This window comes from Myotis yumanensis, unplaced genomic scaffold, assembly GCF_028538775.1.
Source record: "Myotis yumanensis isolate MYYU_CA2020_CCGP unplaced genomic scaffold, mMyoYum1.0.hap1 SCAF_1, whole genome shotgun sequence".
Lineage (NCBI taxonomy): Eukaryota > Metazoa > Chordata > Mammalia > Chiroptera > Vespertilionidae > Myotis > Myotis yumanensis.
This window is the reverse complement of record NW_027223752.1, coordinates 205925227-205945988: the sequence shown is the minus strand read 5'-3', so window position 1 is coordinate 205945988 and position 20762 is coordinate 205925227. Positions and strand designations below refer to the sequence as shown.

The 20762-nt window shown below is 44.9% G+C and overlaps 1 protein-coding gene across 1 annotated transcript in view; it reads left to right on the top strand.

The window, feature by feature from the left end:
• SPMAP2L (sperm microtubule associated protein 2 like) overlaps positions 1-4785 on the top strand; it is a 55382-nt gene extending 50597 nt beyond the window's left edge. The window contains exons 7-9 of the mRNA XM_070410301.1: positions 280-411; positions 2934-3109; positions 4671-4785. Coding sequence (XP_070266402.1) covers positions 280-411; positions 2934-3109; positions 4671-4785 — 423 coding nt within the window. The remainder of the gene's footprint in view (positions 1-279; positions 412-2933; positions 3110-4670) is intronic.
• Positions 4786-20762: the final 15977 nt, after the last annotated feature.

The window sequence follows — 20762 nt, the reverse complement described above, 5'->3', positions numbered from 1 at the left end:
ATTTTATTGTTTTTTTACAGAGAGGAAGGGAGAGGGATAGAGAGTTAGAAACATCGATGAGTTAGAAACATCGATCAGCTGCCTCCTGCACGTCCCCAACTGGGGATGTACCTGCAACCAAGGTACATGCCCTTGACCGGCATCGAACCTGGGACCCTTCGGTCCACAGGCCAATGCTCTATCAACAGCCAAACCGGTCAGGGTGCTACTCTGTCATCTTGATCGAGATGGTGTTTATTATTTTATGCTTACAGGTACTGTGTTATTTTTCTCCTCTAGATTGAAACCAAGATTTTAGCTCCTGCCCTGCATGCTGTTGCAACTCCAAGAATTATAGACCTTGCCTGTCCAAAGATCAAGATAGAGGGTCTGTGCTATCCAAGAGAAAAAACTGATGTGCCCATCCGTCCCGTAAGCCATCACTGCCTTGCCATCCCTCAGCTCACTTTCTGGTTGTTCCTATGGTGCTATTTTCCCCCTACAGGGCATTGGCCAAAGTCATTGCTAAAGGGAATCTTGAAAGAGAAGTCTGTGGCAGGAAGACCTACCTGCCAGATATGGAGAAGGCCTGGGGGGTAAAGGGTGAGGAGCATGAACTTTGGAGCCAGTAAGAGAGCTGGGTGCAAATTACAGCCTTGCCACTCTAGCTCTATGATGTTGTGACAGCCTCCCTGAGACTTGTTCATTGAACAAGTATTTGAATGCCTACTGTGTGCCAGACACTGTTCCCAGTAAACAAGATGGAGAGAAACAAACACAGAAAAAATAGGTAAACAAGTAAGATAAGGTTGGGTAGTGAAAAGTGCAATGAAAAAAATAAAGTAGGAAGTGAGTGATTATAGGGACAAGCTACTTTGCAGATGGTAGTCAGGGAAAGCCTCTCTGAGGAAGGTATATTTGAGCTGAAACCTGAATGATGAGGTGGAGTTGGCTAAGTGAAGATCCGAAAAGAGAGTATTTTAGTAAAGGGAAGAGTACTAAAGCTGGGTCCCAAAGCTGGGATGACCTTGAAGTTGGGTGCAGCAAGGGGAACCAGGGAACTGTAAAGATAACAGTTCCCATTTGCATGACTGTTAATGACCTGCAAAAATAGAGAAGGCCCGTGCTCAGCACAGAGCCCGCCCGGCACGTTCAGGAGCTTCCCTTGCTCTTCCTCCTGGACACCCTTCTCCATTCACTGCAGTGGCAACTTGGTACCCAATCCAAGTCGAGTTTTCAATAAATATCTAATGATGATGCTATCCAAGGATGTGGGGCCAATTTCACCCTCTTCCTCAGAATCTGAGGATTTGATATGGAATTCTATTTGGGAAATAAAAACGAATCTGGGTATTAAAAACCCTTGGGAGAATGTCTTAAGTTTGCTAAAGTGACCTTCCGACCCTCAGGCAAATCACTTTATTCTCAGTTTTGTGGGATGTAAAGTGAGACTTATAGGCATCTTTCTTTAATTGCTAGAACTGTTTGAAGGAGTGTTAAGAAAATCTTTTTAACAAGTGATACCACTGCAGACAATCATACACGGAGAACCCAAAACAAATCTGTCCCATTGCAACACAGAACACTTTCAGGGGTACTGCGCGGTGTTTGTTGTCCATCCCAATTCTTTTCAATGAACACTTAAGAAAGAGATTATATGACATCCTTCCTATTTTACCAATAAAGCAACATAATAAAAAGGCAACTTGGCAAATGGGAGTTTCAAAGTAAGACCAGAGGGAATTGATTCAGCACCAATTAGGCACCAGAGTCTATTCCAGCTTTCGACAAACAAGTATAGTAAGTTCTCACTTACCATTTTGATAGTTTCTGTGACCTCAAGCAACATGGCATATAACCAAACCAATTTTACCTTAGGCTAATTGGCATAAACAAGAGTTAACTTCCTAGGCATGTCATCAATGCTATAATGAAACATTATCTGAGGACCTGCTGTACTTCTCTCAAGCAGCTTATATTCTAAGGGGACGAAGCACACAATAAACATATCAACGAGATAAGTGAACTAAGCCAGGTGTTGGTAAGTGCTGTAGGAAAATTAGTACTGTGGAAGAGGGTAATTAGTAAGACTGATTTGTTTGTATGGCTAGGGAAGAAGTCCTAACCATACATGGTTGAGTCAGAGACTTGAGTGACGAAGAGCAGCCATAACAAGATTGAGGAAAGGGGAATTCAAGCAGAACTAGCAAGTGCAAAGGCCCTGATGTGGAAAGGGCTAGGCCAGAGGGGAGTTGTGTGATCATGGGAGGGGCCTCATAATAATCAAGGTAGGGAGTGGGGTTGCAGTCCATCGGGTAGGGCCTTCTGGGCCACAGGAAGGAGCCCAAGTATTATTTTTAGCAGAATGGGAATCCACTAGAGCAGCGGTTCTCAACCTGTGGGTCACGACTTCTTTGGGGGTCAAATGACCCTTTCACAGGGGTCGCCTAAGACCATCGGAAAACACATATATAATTACATATTGTTTTTGTGATTAATCACTATGCTTTAATTATGTTCAATTTGTAACAATGAATTTGGGGTTCACCTCAACATGAGGAACTGTATTAAAGGGTCGAGGCATTAGGAAGGTTGAGAACCACTGCACCAGAGGTTTTAAACCCTGGGAGTGGCATGATCTGACTTGAGCTTCAGAAAGTACTTACCTCATAGAGTTGTTATGATGATTAAGTAGCAATGACATAGGTTAATGACTTAGAACACTGTCTGGCTCCTGGAATGCCCTCATTAAAGCGTTCATTCTTTCCTCAGTAACTGCTATGTGAATGCTGGATTGTCCAGGGGTAAGAATGAAAGCAGGGAAACTGGTTAGGAGTCTGTTGTAGGAATCCAGGAAAGAAATGGTGGTGACTGAATCAGGGATATAGTTGTAAAGAGAGGGATGTGTGGTAAATTTGGGGATATATTCTTGTGTCTTTTTGTTTCCACTGTAGATAACCCAAGCTGCCTTGCTAACTACACCTAGCCCTCGAACAGTATTTCTAGCTAAGGCCAAAACTCTTCATCAAGATTATATACCTCACCGTGATCCCTACTGGCCAGTCTCTTATGCTGCTACACATTCCAAAATATCTCCCAGAATTGAAGAGCTAGCTAATCCAAGTGCAAGGTATGTCAACTTAAAGGAAGAGAGAATGGCAGAAATGTGAGTTGTTGTTTTTTTAATTTCAGAGAGGAAGAGGCTGAGAGAGAGAGAGAAACACCAATGATGAGAGAGAATCATTGATCGGCTGGTTCAAACCATGATCTCCTGGTTCATAGGTCAACACTCAACCACTGAGCTATGCTGGCTGAGCTCTGTTTATTTTATTTTTATTTTTTTTCCGATGCAAAAGCATAAGAGTCTTTATTCAAACCCAGGCTTGGCTCCCCTACCCTCCTTACTGACGCAGCGGCAAGTGGCAGAGAGAGCCAGCCCTGTGGGGAGAGGGGTTTTATAGTAAGGGGAGGAGAGAGGACTGTGGGCCCTGCCGATTGGCCAGGCACAAGTAGGTGTCTCGTTACACAGGATGTGGTCATATCTATGGCGCGCACTTCCCTTGATTATCATTAGTTAGTTTAAAGAAATCCGAGGTGTGGCTAGCAGAGGCTTGGGCTTCCGGGGAGAAGCTTCTTGCTGAGCACATGGCTGCTGCCCCAAAATGGAGGATTTGGGGCAAGATGGAGGTCGTAGCCCTCGCCCTTTCATTCCCCCCTTTGTCTTGGAACTTCCGGCTCAATCATGAGACGGACTGCATTTCTATTTCACTGTTGCTAGAGGCCTGTCTTGACAAATTGGACTAGTCTGTTAATGATGCAAGGGCCGAAAGTCAGCAGCATTAGGAGGATTACAAGAGGTCCCTCGAGGTCCGCTGTCTTCTTGAGGGTGATCTGCAGCGGGTGTGTCTGGTTAGAGGTCACCTTCCACTCAGGCTTCCTGCTGTCCTGGGCACAGAAGGAGCTGGGCTTGTGACCGACGCAGCAGCAAGTGGCAGAGAGCCTGTTTATTTTTTAGAAGACCTCTAACTCGCCTGAACCTCAATTCATTTTGTTGCATTCACATGATAATACTTGATCTCCTTTTTAAGCATCATCAGGAAAATCTGGAGGCACTGAAGAAAGTTGTAGAACTCCTGAGCCCAGGGAACAGGAAATATGTTAGTTCTTATATAACATAATATTTAAAAATTTTTATAAGGTGTTTTGCCTTAAAAAATAAAGTTCAGCACCAAATGAAATGAAGCTTATTCCCTGCCCCTTGACAAAGGGAAGGGAAGAGTTAGACCAAGTGCTCTAGGTCCTTTCTCTAAAGTTAATACTCAGTGGGAAGGTGCAAAGGGTGGAAACTTCAAAAATTTTGATTTAAGTCCACCAGAGGACTGTCTGGCTTGTTTTAACATTGCCGAATTATTAAGAAATTTCCAGAATTTACTTTTTGTGGAAAGAGCAAAGGCTTTGGAATCTGACCAGTACACTAATCTGGATTTGACCACAGGTCATTCTCACAACTTTCCCAAGCCTTCATTTCCTTATCTGTGTAGTGGGGGTCATGATGCCTGTTTCATGGGAGGCTTATGAAAATTAAAACAGGATCGTATCACCATGCCTAGCACAGAGGGGATGCTTGAGAAATGTTAGCTCCACTTTCTGTTCATCTTGCCTCAGGTTGGGTTCTTTTCCCCCCATTCCAGGACTCCTATGCACATTGTGTACTACGATCCAGAGGTCTTCAAAGTCAAGCCAGCTGCTCTGAAAGCACAATGTTCTCCGAGGGTCCTGGAGTTAGCAGAACCTCTTACACGTTAAACATGGAAACCTATATCTCTTACTCTCTAGTTGTGTATCTAGAAGACATTAGATGACTTAATTCCCTACTCTAGTACTGTCCGTCTGTATTCACCCCACAACCTCAAAAACATATGAGATCTCCAGGGAACACCGCGTGGACCTTCAACAGCAATTGCTGCTGGGGGCTGGAATCACGTGTCACACAGGTTTGGGGACTCTAGCAATAAAAGAGATAGCCTGCCTTATCCTTACTACCTTCTCACAAGCATCTTGGCTGTCTGGTTGTGGTGGCTGAACTGAAGAAACACTCTGCCTTCTATTGGCCGGTTTTGCTTCCTCGTCCCAGTGAAATCCACATTCCCCAGTAGCTGATCTCGCCTGGGTCCCTTCTCTCATGAGTCCTAAGAATTGAAGACAGTCTTTGTGTTACTTGTCCAACCTCCCCTCATTTCCAAGAAATAACACTGAAATAGTGGAACTCGTTTGAAGATGTCTCAATGCTTTGTATAATCTGTAGGTGAAATTTAGGGAACAGGTTACCTTAAATCAGGGATGGGAAACCTTTTTTTCTGCTGAGGGTCCTTTGGATATTTATAATATCATTTGTGGGCTATACAAACTTATCAACTTAAAAATTAGCCTGCTATATTCAAACATTTCATTAACTCACCCCTAATGTCTTGGCAGGGTCACACCAAATGATTTCTTGGCCTTTCATGGCCCGAGGGCTGGCCCTTCCCCTCCCTTGCTAAATGATCACACCTCCACCAATTACCATTCCTTTGCTCATGCTTAGTGTCATTTATCATTTATCATAAACTAGAGGCCCGGTACATGAAATTCATGCACAGGGGATGTGTGTATCTCTCAGCCCAGCCTGCACCCTCTCCAATCTGGGACATCCGTCTCACAATCCAGGACTGCTGGCTCCCAATGGCTCGCCTGCCTGCCTGATTGCCCCTAACTGCTTTTGCCTGCCAGTATGATCACCCCTAACCACTCCCCTGCTGGCCTGGTCACCCCCAACTGCCCTCCCCTGCTGGCCTGGTCACCCCTAACTGCCCTCCCCTGCAGGCCTGGTCACCCCCAACTGCCTTCCCCTGCAGGTCTGGTTGTCCCCAATTGCCCACCCCTGCAGGCCATCTTGTGGTGGCCATCTTGTGTGTTGGAGTGATGGTCAATTTGCATATCACCTCTTTATTAGGTAGGATGACAGGAAAAGAGTTATAGTTCTCTGTCAAATTGCATTTGCCCAGAGTTTTTTATTTAGTTTATTTTATTCTCTCCAGGGATCAGTATTTTACAAATTAAACTAACTTTTATGACATATCTGGATTTACATGGAAATGGGTCCTGGAGCTGGCAGAACCTCTTACATGTTAAACATGGAAACCTCTTATTTAAAAACAAATTTTACAGATGAATGAGCTCTGTCTCTAAGGCGTTTGTGTTAGAAGATAACTAGTGTTATGGAGAGGCAATGCTATATCGTTTCAAACTTGACTTTTGGAATCAGACAGACCTGGGTTTGTATTCCCCATGAATCATTTACCAGAGATGTGATTTGAACAAATTCCCTAACTCCTTGTGCCTCCCTTTCTTTATGTATAAAGTGGGCTCCTACTGCATTATTATAGATTAAATCTATACATTGTTGTATAGATTAAATTATATTTAAGAACATTATCTACTAAACTATGAATAGAAAAAATTGTTAAAAATTTAGCTACATTTGCCTTCTAAGGAGGGAATGGCATACTTTATCTCACTGGGAAAACAAATCTCTTTATGGCTTGATTCATACATTAAATAAATGCTTGTTGAGTATCTTCGCTTTGCCAGGTACTGTGCTAGGCACTGAAGACACCACTGTAAGCCAAACAAACATGGGCTCAGCTCTCATGGACTGTTTAGACAATTGGGAGTGATGTATGTAATTCAAACACTAACAAATAAATGTAAAATTGCTGCAGTGGCAATTTTAAAGTGCTATAAAGGAGAGGTTATAGTACTAGGAAAGAACAGAATAGAGACCTTTGACTCCCATGGGAAGATGAGAGAAAGCATCTTAAGTGAAGAGACAATTGGGTTGGAATCTGAGAATGGAGTAGGGTTAACTAACCAAAGAGGGGGCAGGGAGTCAGTCCAGGTAGTGGGAGCATGCGTTTAGTGGGCAATTTGCCGATTTGGGGGGCCCACCCCCACTCATTCCTCTTCTTTCTGCTAAGAACTCCCATTTTCATTTTGGGAAGTTACTTTCTCTTCATTGTTTAATGCTTTATTGAGACTTTTGTTTAAGGTGTTCTGGCTAAGGGATGGGCATATGACCCAAGACAGCCAAGAACTGTCCCCCAGGGCTTAGAGTCTTAAGCAGCATGGCACCAGGGGCAGGGCGTAGTGGGAGCTGATGTTACCCAGAAGTGGTGCCCTGATGAGACTTCATATTGCTCCTGCTACCTGTGTCGCTGGAGCTGCCCACAGCCTTCCAGTACCTCCCCCGTGACAGGTGAGCAGATGTGCCGGAGACTGGAAGATGGACCCTGTGACTCAAACTGAAAGACAAAAGGGCTTGTGTGATGCAGGAGGCGGCAGAAGGATGGGAGCCAGACCAGGAGAGGCCCTGGAGGCCACTTTAAAGTCTGTATCTTAAAACCACTGTGAGTCCTCGATGTAATTACAGGGATGATGTGATCAGGGTTGCCTTTTGAAAAACTACTTTGACAAATAATTGGGAAGGAGGCAGTGGAGGAGGCAGACCAGTTAGGAGGCTATTTAGCAGATCAGATGAAAGGTGAAGGCAGTTAGGTGGCACCCTGGTGCTGATGGAAAGTGACAGACTTGAGAAATATGTGGGAGGGAAACGTTTACAGGGTTTGGTGATGGATTGGATGGAAGATGGAGAGGTAATTCCTGACTTCTAGCTTATGAAACAAGATTGGTTTTGAGTGCTTGAGTATATAAATGGACAGTGGCCAGGCCACACGTGACAGTAGAACTCTGACTCACATCTTCTGTAGCAGTCAGCCCAGAATGCCCGGGATTTGGTCAATGGTCCTTCTTGGTGACTATTTTTTGCCCCCAGTGCCAACAAAAAGCCAAATAGACTCCTTTAGCCAGTCACATAAGATTCCCTGCTTCTGTTTAGCCTACTTCCAACTTCCCCATCAACAGCCTCTCATCAGAGCATCCCAGATCCCGCCACCCTGGCCGCACTGTGGAGCTTTCCTGCTCCTCGGTCTGCCTTTGAGCCCCGTCAAATGCAAGTGATGGCAGCGAACTCCCAATCTTGTTTCATAAGCAAGCTCTGAGTACACAGCCTGGTGTGTGCTCACTTGGGTGACCTTTACTTACACACCAGTGAGCCCTTCGCGGATGTAGAGAACCCTGGGAGAGGAGAGTGGAGACTTGTGTGTGCAGTTCTGGAACTTAGATTAGAGGACGCCTTTGGAGGACCTAAAAGGAGAAGTCAGGTACAGGGCTGCCTCAGGATGCTCACGGGCCCTGGGCACTTTCGCCTTTCTGGGTCTTTTCTTTTTTAAAATAATAGTAAAAATTATATTTTGTGATTGCATTCGTATAAAGATGGACATATTCACATTATATATAAAAGCATTTTTAACTAAATGTCCATTTTTTTCTTCTCATTTAAAAACTGAAACATCTTTTTGTGAGCTCCTACAAATATTCTGGGGTGTAGGCACTGTGCCTACTGTGCCCAATGGGGCAGTTGTTATATGGGCCTCTATCGTTGTCACAAGAAGAAGCCCAAAGGGTGGAAGTGGGGGGTTGGGAGGGTGAGATGTGAGAAAGGGAAGGGTAGGGGGCGGAGGGTGGGATGTGAGAGAGGAAGGACCATGAGAGTGTGAAAACTGGCTTGATATTTACTGATATTGAGGAATTACTGTTAATTATATTTAAGAGGGTACTGGTATGGTGATTAGGCCTTTAAAAGACATTCTTTTTTATTTTATTTATTTATTTAATATATTTTTATAGATTTCAGAGAGGAAGGGAGAGGGAGAGAGATAGAAACATCAATGATGACAGAGAATCATTGATTGGCTGCTGCCCTCTACTGGAGATCGAGCCCACAACCCGGTCATGTGCCCTTGACCAGAATCAAACCTGGGACCCTTCAGTCTGCAGGCCGACACTCTATCCCCTGAGCCAAACCAGCTAGGGCTAAAAGACCTTCTTTTAGAAACCCACGATGAACATTTGTGGATGAAGTGAAATCTGGAGTTTGCTTTGCAATAAGTAATCTCGACAGGAGGAGTGGATGAGGGTACAGCTGAAAGGACTCATTGTTAGTGTTGAAACTAAGGGGTGGGAATGTTCAGTTCAGTATAATACAGTGGGGCCTTGACTTACGAGTGTCCCGACTAACGAGTTTTTTGAGATACCAGCTGTCTCTCCGCTGATTTTTTGCATTGAGTTGATAGAGTAATTTGAGTTACGAGCTCCTTAACGAGCTCGGTCTCGGAACAAATTAAACTCGTAAGTCAAGGCCGCACTGTATTCTCTCTTCTGTTAGACAGGTGGGTGTTGTACATAATAGAGTGCAAAGTGGGGGTGGAGTGAGGAGGGACAGCTGCAGGTCTCAGCACAGGCTGCAGGGGCCTGAACAATGCACCCCCCCCCCCCCGCCCCACACACACACACATTCGGTCAGGGCTGCTTCACTCCCGATGTTTGGTGTAAGGGCTGTTTAAGGGAGGAAATCAAGGCAACATGTCTGTAATCCATGTTTGTGGACAGCGTGGAGAGAAGTAGCACATACAAGATGATGAGATAATTTATAATTTGGTGGAAGGAGGATCGTGGCATTACAACCCACTAGGAATAGGTAAAATAAGATAGAGGGGTGCTCCCACCCCAAATCCAGGGGAATGGGGGGATTCAGAACTCACCACATAATGGACTTTTCAAGGGTCAGCATGTCCCTATTGATTTCTGGGTTGCAAGTGCTTGACACAATATATGAAGATTAAATGGTAACAGAGAAGGTGTTGAAGGTTTGTTTGTTAACCTGGATTTGGTTGACGGAAGGAAAATGGTAACATAATCTTTTAATGGCTTAACACTGCTCCCATGGGAAGGAGGACATAGGGGTGGGTGAGGGAGGAAGGCAGGAAGTTCTTCCCTGGGAAATTCTTCCTCACCGCGTGAAGCAGGAGCCCGGAAATAAACGTTTGTCTCTAACATCTGCCTCATTGGGTTCTTGCCCTGCACTCAGCACCCTATCCAGTGAACAGTGAGCGGGTTTGTCTTTTGCTCCCTGTTAGTGATATCGAGAAGCTACCAGCCCCTGTCTGGATAACGGAGTTTGCTTCCTCTGGTGACTCCAGTTCCAGTCCCAGTGAAAGCACAATCCTCCTGTCAGGAGCTGGAGTCTGCGTCCCACTCCTTGAGTCTGGGCTGGCCTGCGACGTACTTAGACCAAGGGAAGGAGGCAGAAGAGACATTGTCTGACCGCCAAGCCCCGGCCTCAGGAAGCCTTGCGCTTCTGCTCTTGCCTGCTTGGAACCTGCTGTGGGACGGCAGGGGAAGAAGCCCACCCTCTTTGAGGGACCCTGGGGACAGGGGCCCAGGCCTCCAGACCTCGCCTCTGAGCCCAGCTCCAGCTCCCCCTCTGCCGAATGACAGTTCTGTGGGTTAGGTGGGCCCACCTGCCTGGCCCCAGCCACACTTGCTGACCTTTGAAAAGTCCATTAGAATTTGTTTGAAACCCCTCCCCTGCCATATGTGGTGAGTTCCGAGTCCCTCCCATTCCTCTGGCAAGTGTGGCCAGGGCCAGGCAGGTGGATACCAATGGTGGGTTTGCTGGTCTTGCTCTCTGTCACGTGGCTGCAGAGGGAGATGGTATTGTGCAAGCTACTAGGTTGGGGTTGGTTTGTTATCTAGCCAGAGTTAACAGACAGTGCTCAGCTGGTGGAACAACAGACTGAGGGGCAGGGAGGGGAGCAAGGGTCAGGGTTCTGACGTCAGCTGGCTGATTTCTGTAGGTGAGTGAGCATGTCCCTGGTTTGGTTTGCTAAACGAGCAGGTCAATACTTCTCCCTCCATTAGGTGTTTTAAGCCCTTTCATCAACTTGTGTGAACCAACCCACAGCAGACAGAAACTTAAGTGCCCCACGGTTGGCCAATAAGAGCCCATGTGAGCACAGGCGTATGTTGTCAGAGGGTTTTGCTTCCCAGGGTTTTGCCTGAAGAGGTCCTGGCCCATGGCCATGCGTGGCAGCAGCGGCATAGCACAAGCAGTAAGAGAGGGAGCCTGAAGACACACGTTCTTTCATACTTCGTGTTGATTTTTCGTTTCCAACTGGAAGGGCTGCTAGATGGAAACTTCCCCACCCCTAACATCATGCCTCTGCCTGCCTGCCCGCCCTTTGCTGCCAGGGTGTGGTCTGCTAGATCTCCCAGGATGTTGGGCATCTTGGGTTGAATTGCAAAATAGAGCAGGCAGGCATAAGGCTGGGGATGGAGAAAGGTGGCTGTGGGGGTCGGGGGAGCAGGAAGCAGCAGCTGATCTGTATGTGAAGTTCCCCTGGGAAACTAGGGACACAGGGGTTGTGAGCAGGCAGCTGCTCTGGAAAAAGGGCAAGTGTGGCTGGGACCAGGCAGGTGGACACCAAAGTAAAGCAATAGCAGCCACCATGTAACATACCGCTTTCTGTGCAATGATCTAAGGGGGCAGGAGGGCCCTGGGGCTTAGAGAGTTTGAAAGCACCGCAGTCCTGGCTTCAGTGACCTTCAGCACAGCGTAGGGCAGGGAGCCATTCCAAGGTTCAGCTTCTCTGGGATTGTTACCACATGGTTGACCATTGGTGGAGAAAGAATAAGTGACTGTATTGTATGATTTCAAATGTATAGGGAGCCCTGGACAGTGTGGCTCAGTTGGTTGAGCACTGAAAGTCTCTAGTTTGATTCCCAGCCAGGGCACATGACCAAGTTTCAGGTTTGGTCCCCTATTCTCTCTCTCTCTCTCTCTCTCTCTCTCTCTCTCTCCCTCCCTCCCTCCCTCTTATTCTCTCTTTTAAAATATATATATATATATATATAGAGGCACTGTAGATATTTGCACTTTCTGGAATCAGAATGGATGGCAGGATTTGAACCCTGGACCCACCACTTACTAGCTCTGTGTCTTTGGATAAATTAACTAACCTCTCTGGCCCTCGTTTATATATATTCCTTTGATATTAATGAGGTCTCCGAGTTCTCCTTGCCCTTCACTCTGGAGCAAAGTGAGCAAGCGAAAGAGGTAGACAGAGGTCAGAGAAGTTTGAGGTCAGAGAAATAGCCAGCAGCCAGGACTCTGTAGCCTGCAGCGAGGTCCTAAATCCTGCAGGGGGCGTGGTAGACCACGCCAAGTGACTTCTCCGGGAAACGAAAGTCACGGCCCAAGCATCAGAACGATTCTTGCACAGCTAGGATAAAAACTCCTTAAACTAGTTGTTGTTGTCCAGCTCCTTGGAAGTTTTCATGTTGAAATAATAAAACCCCCGCCCAGCTGACGTGGCTCAGTGGTTGAGCGTCATGAAGCAGGAGGTTGACAGATAAACCAGGAGGTCAGGGTTTGATTCCCGGTCAAGGCACATGCAGGAGGCAGCCGAGCAATGATTCTCTCTCATCGCTATTTCTATCTTTCTCTTCCTCTCCCTTTCTCTCTGAAATCAATAAAAATATTTTTTAAAAAAGAACCCTCCCCCCACAAGCTTACATTCATTCCAAAAGAATAAATAATTGATGATAAGATAAATGAGTTGTAGCTTTAATGGGAGAGAAAAAAACACCTAACACTAGTGCTTCTATGGTACATGAAATCCAAAGGGACAGGCGCAGAGGGCTGCCTTCAGCTGTGAAAATGCATTATAAGCAAATTCAATTTTTGTGAATTTCAAGTGTCTGGGTACTTCGAGTTAAACTGGCAAAGGCCGAATTGACTGGGAAAAAGGTTTATTCGTATGCCTATGGAAGCCAACAAAACAAGTAGCTGCCTTTTAAAATGGTTAATATAGAGGCTAACAGACCTAACTTTATAGGGACATGAGAGGGAAGAAAAAGATTATAGGAAGAACAAATTCTTTAGGAAAGACGAATGGGATTTCACAAGAACAAATGGGAGATAAGAGTTTGTGATGATGTTTGTTTATGCAGGTGCGGTGGTCTTGCTGGCTTCTTGGGGACCATAAAACTCCCCTGCAGAGGGGATTATGCTGGTTTACTCTGTGAGTCCTTGCTGGGAGTGAAAGCCACCCAGAAGAGGGGATTTATGGCAGCCTCGGTTCCCAGAAGTTGCTGCTTCTAATCAGATAAGGGAAGCTCTGAGGAGGCTTCCTTCTGCATCTGTTCAATTTCAAATGTCTTCAGCTTAAAACCATCTTCCAATGCTGGGTCCCCCAGGGTAGTGTGACCTAGAAATATGAAGTCTTGCTGAATAAGGACGTGACTTGTAAATTGTTATCTTCAGTGGCAGTGCTTCTTTCGCTGGCAAACTGTAATTTCTTCATTCTCGGTGTCAGGAGCATAATCAGTATTTAAAAAGAATCTGAAGTTCCATGAGTGATTTCAGCATCTATTGCATTGCTATTCTAATGTTTAGTATTACTATAATTTAAAACATTTTCATAAACACTGTAAAAATATTATTCAAGGGATATTGCTAAAACTAGGCTTGAAAAATGCAGCCATAAATAAAAAAGTTCAGAACAAAGGTCACATTGTAGGCGGTGGGAACAGCACCAGGTGTCTAACTGGTGGAGTCAGACCGGACCGGGTTCAGCAATCTCAGTTCGTGGGTTCTGGCTAGGAAGGAATTCAGAGCCAAGACCCAAACTGTAAGAGAACATTTTTTTGGTAAGTCATAGAGGTAGAAAAAGTAATTCCTAGAAGAAATGGGCTTAGGAAACAAGTTATAGAAGTGAAGGAAGGGCCCGTGGAGCTTGGGAGTGAGGAAGCTGATGGTGTTGCAGAAGACCGGAGAAAAACCAAGCCACGCTTAGAGAAAGGGAGTTGCATTTTATTATTAAATTCTGCACAGGCCCAGAGAAAAATGTGTCTTTCAGATTCTGGGCCCCCAACATGGAGGAAACTCTCTTTATTTATACTTTTTCCAGTCCTTTGTCTCCCAAATTTGGAATGAGACTTCCGGGCCTTCAGAGAAAGAAGGCCTGTGTGCTGGGAAGGGGCCATGAGACCATATCTCAAGGCCTGGCCTGGTGCCAGCACTGACAACTCTGTCTGGGGCATAGTTTACGACCTCTCTGGAATGGACTAGTCTTATTTTCCTTATTATTTAAGCAGGCAAGTATTTACAGAAGCCAAAATGGCAGGGTTAAAATTTCAAACAGCAGTTTTCATATAAGATGAATGCTTCAGTGGTATGGTTATGGGGGTTGGGGAGGGGAGGGAAAGGCAGGGGCGTGCTCCCTGTAGGAAGAGCACAGGGGGCCCTCCATCCTAAGGGTTTTAAGGGTGGAGATTTTGGGGTAGGTCCCAGGGGAAGATCTCAATAGAATATCCAGCAGTTTCCCAGGTGTGTCCTTTCAGGGTGGTGGTCTCCACTGATTGATTGGCTGGCACCAGGGCAGGGGGTCATTATTCAATGCAGCTGGTCCTGAGGTCAGCCATGGCTGGTTTTATTGCTCTTCTGGGCCTGGAGCTGAAATACAACCGAGGCTTAGATGTTATCTCTAGGGAGGAAAGGTCTAGGGGTCCAAACCACAGGACCAGCAGTATGCTAGGGGAGGAAAGGTCACCCTGGGGGCAAGGTCCCACCCGACATTTTGTCCTTTGCTGGGAACCCAGGGCTTTCCACCCTGATGAACTGTTTCTGGCCCATCATCCTCCCTCTGCTCAAGTCTGTCTAACTGCTCAGCATGGTTAGATATAATAAAAATGGTATAAATAACGGCCAACCAACCACATTAAGACTGTGCTATTAATCTAGGAGACAGCCCTAAGGGAAAAAATTTAAATAATGCTTAAAAAATCAATAACAACTTTAAAGTAAAATTGTGCTCTGTAATAGTTACGGATTTTTGTACTCCAGGAACGCGGCCCTTATACTCTTTATTTGTTCCTATGGGAAAATGAATCTTGAATTATACAAGATCTCTAAAAACTTGTTCTTAAGTAAAATATAGCCCTCCGTATAAAGGAGTGGGTGAAAGCTAGACACCATTTAGTTCACAATAATCAAATTGCAATTCAATGGCAATTGTTTGTGTAGAAGAGCTAGAATGTGAACAAATAGCTTAAATAGCAGCAATTCATCTTGAAATCTTATGGTAACTATAAGTAACCTAGCCTTAAAAACTAAGGCAAGATTATAGATGAGAAGTCTATGGACTCTGCTTGTACATGGAAATAACTCTATGAAATAGTGTTGATTGAAAGCAATTAGAATTCAAAATTGTACACACAGTTATTATAGCTTTGGAAAAAAATCTAAACTTGTCTACTGATATAAGATGGAGATTTAATTTAAACTGATGTAAATCATGCTTATATTCATTGGATCCCTCATTTTCTCCAGAGTTGTTTGTGTGAAGAATAAAAGCAAGTTGGAGTGGCTAGCAGGCTTGGGAGGAGAAAGAAGAGGAGGATGAATTGGTGGAACACAGGGGATTTTTAGGGCAGTGAAACTGTTCTGCATGATATTGTAATGGTGGATATGTGTCATTATACATTTGTCAAAGCCTATGGGCATCACAACACAAAGAATGAACCTTAATGTAAACTGTGGACTTTAGTTGATAATAATGTCTCATATTGGCTCATCAATGAAAACAAATGCACCACACTAATGCATGATATTAGTAATATAGGGAATGGGGTGAGGGTGGGAGTAAGAAGGTATATGGGAACTCTATTTTTCAGTTAATTTTTATGGAAACCTTAAACTGCTAAAAAAAAATAATAAGATTCTATTAATTAAAGAAAAGAAGTAAATTGGTGGAAGAGGAGATTGCTGCACAATATATTCTTGGGGAAACCTCGAATCATCCAACACAAATCAGGCTAAAACAGGCTTTTAACTCCTTGTTTATTTAGCATGAAGGTGCATTATTATTATTATACTAGAGGCCCAGTACACAAAATTCCGGTGGCCCCTCAGCCTGGCCTGTGCCCTCTCACAGTCCGGGAGCCCCGAGATTGATTGGCCCAAAGAGGTAGGCCCTGCCCACCCAGCCGGAGCGCTGAGATGGATCAAAACCCGCCCCCCCTCCCTTCCTCGCAGAGAGAGCCCTGCCCACCTGCCGAAGCCCATCGGTTGGTGGCCTGGGCCTCCCTCTGCAGGACAATCATGGGGCAATGGCCAGACCCAATTGCATTGCACCCGCCTTGGCTGGCCTGGCACCAGTGGATGTCTTAGTGTGGTTGTCCTGACAGTCATTCTGCTGTTTGGTTGTTTGGTCGATTTGCATATTACACTTTTATTATTATAGATTTTAGTCCTCGCCTGAGGATATTTTTTCCATTGATTTCTAGAGAGAGTGGGGGAGGGGTGGGAAGGTAGGGGGAAAGGGAGAAACATCGATGTGAGAGAGACACATCGATTGGTTGCCTCCAGCATGTGCCCCTACCAGGGCTGGGGAACCTGCAACCAAGGTATGTGCCTTTGACCGGGAATCAAACCCAGGACTCTTTGGTCCTGGGGCTGACACTCTAACCACTGAGCAAACTGTCCAGGACTAAAGGTTTATTATTTATTTTGCAAGGGCATAAAGATTAAGAACCAAATGAGAGCAATAAAATGTCTCACACCCGTTGCCAAAATAAATTTTCTTATTTGGTTGACTTTCATGAACTTTAAACCAATCTACTCAGAGGAATACATTTTACCCTTTATAGGAAAAGTTCCAAATTTCCCTCAGTTTATTTAGTCAGTAAACACTGTATCGTAGCAGTTCTCACTGCAGGATTCATCACAACAACAAACATATATGAAGGTGTTTAACAAAGTGCCGTATTGTTAGTATCTCGTTCATCCGCAATCACCCCTTGAACTTCTTCAGAACACACAACGTTTGCTCAGACAGCGCAGAGCGCCAGGTCTTTAACTCCCCCTGCGGTGGAAATGTGATGACCCAGGAGAATTCCAGCTCACTCTCCACAGCCACACCCTACTCTCTTCCACCCCTGGGGCCACGTACCTTCTTCTTCATGCCACTCACCAGCTTCTCTGCCTTGAATCCTGGGCAGAAATTCAGGTCTGTTAAAAACATGTCTTTATTCTCTATAACTCAGCTAGCTCTCTGACCTTGAGCCAGTGGAAAAACAACCTCACACCTTTCCGGGGTTCCAGGAGCCACCCAAGTGCCAAGATGTTGCGTGGTGGGGCTTGAGGGTGGGGTGGGGAAGGGGTTACTGCTAAGACATGTTATCTCTCTCGACCTGTTCCCGGCAGGTCCTTTAGATTTCTGCTGCTCTTCTGCTGTGACTGGAACGTGGGAGTCTTTGGCAGGGCTGCCTTTGATCTTATCTACTTAGACAGGGCTGTTTTCTCTCTGGGTTTTTCTGTCCTTAATAGTGATTATGTTTCTGTCCTTAGTAGTGATCTGTCCTTAGCACACATCTCTTCTGCTCCTGGAATCCATGATCTCTCATTTTCCCCTCCTTTTACTCCCATCCATGGAAAATTCTTTCCAGTCTGGAATGACACAAGTTTTCTTTCTTTAATGTCCTTCACAATGGCCCACCCCTACATTTCCCTAAGAGCGTAAGCTTTTGGAACAAAGAACAAAATTGCTTGAAACTGTATCTTTCTTCTCCTTTGCTCCATCCCTCCCTCAAAGCAATGAGGACAGACCCTGCTGGAATGGAAAAGAGAAAAGGGCCCTACAGAGAGAAAAAGGCAGAATGTCACATATCTAATATTATTTGGCAAGATATTTAATTTGTATGGAGGTCTGAGCTCCCATATATTTACAGCTACCTGATACCTGTGAAGGAAGCAGTGTGTCCCTGACAATTTCTAGTTGTTCTCCCTTATGCCTTGGCCAGCTTTGAGGAAAGCTTTGGAGCTATCCCTTGGGTTCATCATGGTCACATCCCTGCTGCTAGGTCATAAGACTTCTTTTCCTAGTCACTGCCAACTATTTCATTTTTGGTCACCTAAGGAACATTGGATATCTTTGAACACCGTTCACCAGAATGGATGGAATTTCAAGTTTTTTTTGTCAAATGGACAGATTTTGATCCAAATCATTCAAGAGGGTGGTGAATATAAATGATCATATTATTATGATGGGGGAAAGGGAAGGGGTACAAATCTTAATACGTTGTGTCTCCTACCCCCAAATGCCACAGTGCTTATCCAAAATTCTGACATCCAATACTCCGTTAAGCGGAGGCCCTGAAGGCCTACCTCAAAAGGTAAACTTGCTATTTAGTGATGCTCTTAGGTGGCCTCAGCAGTTACGCAGCAGGGTGCAAACCCTGAAGGAAGGAGACAAGGAGACACAGGACAGGTACGTTTTGACGGAAGAAAGCTGAGACTGGGAAAGGAAAAGGCCATCGTTTCCCATGGGAGGTTGGAATCAGGAATGGAATATGAAGGGTCTCAGAAACCAACCCAAACGTGTATAATTTTGTCTAGTCTAGGTAGGCCTTGCTTTTGTAGGAAGGGGGTGGTGTGAGGCTGTCCACTTGCTTTTTTGAGAGTTGTCTATGATAACTTTGTACATTCTCCACTCAGTCATGGAAGGAGCCTGCAGCTGCAGTATTTAGCTCCCCAGGATTTCTGCTGTGTGGACTGGAGTTCCAGAGCCCCAGCGCAGAGGCTCACCAATAGGAGGCGACATGCTGTTAAAGGAGGGAGAATAAGCTCTTTGTACCAACTGCCCAGTCTTCCTCTAATGTTTCAACCAACCAGAGCTGGAGGTGTTCTTCACAGATCCTCACCCCACCCCACCTCACCTCGCCCCACCCCCGCAGCCCTAAACCTTGTCAAGGCCATTAACTCTTTTTTTCTAAACCTGTCTATTTCTCTAGCATTTCCTCTCTGCAGAAAGGTCCACACCTCACAGCTGGACCAAGACAAGCTATTTTAGTGCGCAGCCTTCTGTTGCCCACTGGGAATGGAGAATGGGGTAGAGTTATCAGCTTTTCCTCTTTAATTCCCACTTAAATAGGTCTAGGGTGTGCCCTGATCCCCAAATGGAGTGAAAACCACCTAAGGAGGCCCCACTGGGACATCTCACAACAGGGTGAGCTTATGCTCTTCTGTCTTTGCACCTTTTTAAAGCACGGAAGGCAAATACCCTCATTCAAACCCCACGTACCTTAATCTGAGTTAACCTGAGTTCAGTTCTGAACATGCACGCGGAGTTAGGAGGCAACTGTCCTGTGTGAAGCGGCAGTACATGGAACTTAGCTGAGACGCCGAGGCTGGAGGCTGAGCAATCCAGTGAGAGTGCGTTCAGGCCTGTGCCCAGCACTGTCTGCCACCTTGGAGCCACCCAGCCAGTATTTATCATATTGAAATGAAATTGCATTTAGTCCACATTTATGGAATTTGTGTCTATATTACCAAGCCTTTCAAGATCCCTAAATAACTCTCAGGCTCCAAAACAGTAAATTAATTGTGTTAATTGACTCATAAGACTCTAATTCTTTGTCTTTGCTTTTCTTTGTTGCTCTCCACGCCCCAACCCCCAAGCATTAAGGAGTGCATAGTGCAAAGGAGAAAAAAGTGAAGGGAACGGCCTCTTCTTATTGTCATTCCAGACACTCATGTGCTTTTATGGAATAAGTATTTTGTACCAGGACTGGACAACATAGCAGATTCCTTATGAGAGAAGATGAAAGGAATGGCAGTGCTGGCCAGGGCAGGAATACCAAAGGTTCTCTCTTCCCTCCGGTCAGCTGCTCAGCTCCTTGGAGCAAAACACCCCTCTGTCTGGGATTTGTGCTAGACTTGACCCTGCTGTGGCTTTTCCTCCAGACAGTGTCAGGCAAGTGCTTTGATTATTATCCTTGTTTAGACTCAGCAAAATCCAACAGGACCTCTGAGGTTGCTGCCATTGTTTTGGAACTTTCTTGGCTTCAGAGATAGTTTATGACTTGTTTATTAATTGCAGAATACTAAGCTATTTTTAAAGATATATTTTTATTGATTTCAGAGGAAGGGAGAGGGAGAGAGAGATAGAAACATCAATGATGAAAGAGAATCATTGATTGGCTGCCTCCTGCACACCCCCTACTGGGAATTGCGCCCGAAACCCAGGCATGTGCCCTGACCAGGAATCGAACCATGACCTCCTGGCATACAGGACAACGTTCAATCCACTGAATAGAAATAAAATATTATTTCTATTTTATCTATATTCTAAATATATATAAGTATTAACTAAATATAAGTATACTTATATACTATCTATTAAATATAGTATTTGATTGGAAATTCCTTTAGCAAATAAAACCACTTGTGCTGTGATGGCTCAGTAAATACCATTTGGTTAGCCAGATGAATTCGAGTCATTTACTATCGTGAATTTCATATGTAAATTATATCCCAATGAAAAATCTTTTTCTAGCTTACTATATCCTACAGCAACAAATATGTATTGAATATTTGGTAGTCTTCCAAGTACTCTGTCAGGTTAGGTTCTAGAACAGTGAGGGCGAACCTTTTGAGCTCGGCATGTCAGCATTTTGAAAAACCCTAACTTAACTCTGGTGCCGTGTCACATATAGAAATGTTTTGATATTTGCAACCATAGTAAAACAAAGACTTATATTTTTGATATTTATTTTATATATTTAAATGCCATTTAACAAAGAAAAATCAACCAAAAAAATGAGTTCGCGTGTCACCTCTGACACGCGTGTCATAGGTTCACCATCACTGTTCTAGAACCTTGATCAGTGGCTTTTGTTTGCTTTTGTGTGTATTGATTTCAGAGAGGGAGAGGATGAGAGAAATAGAAACATCAATGATGAGAGAGAATCATTGATCAGCTGCCTCTTGCATGCCCCACACTGGG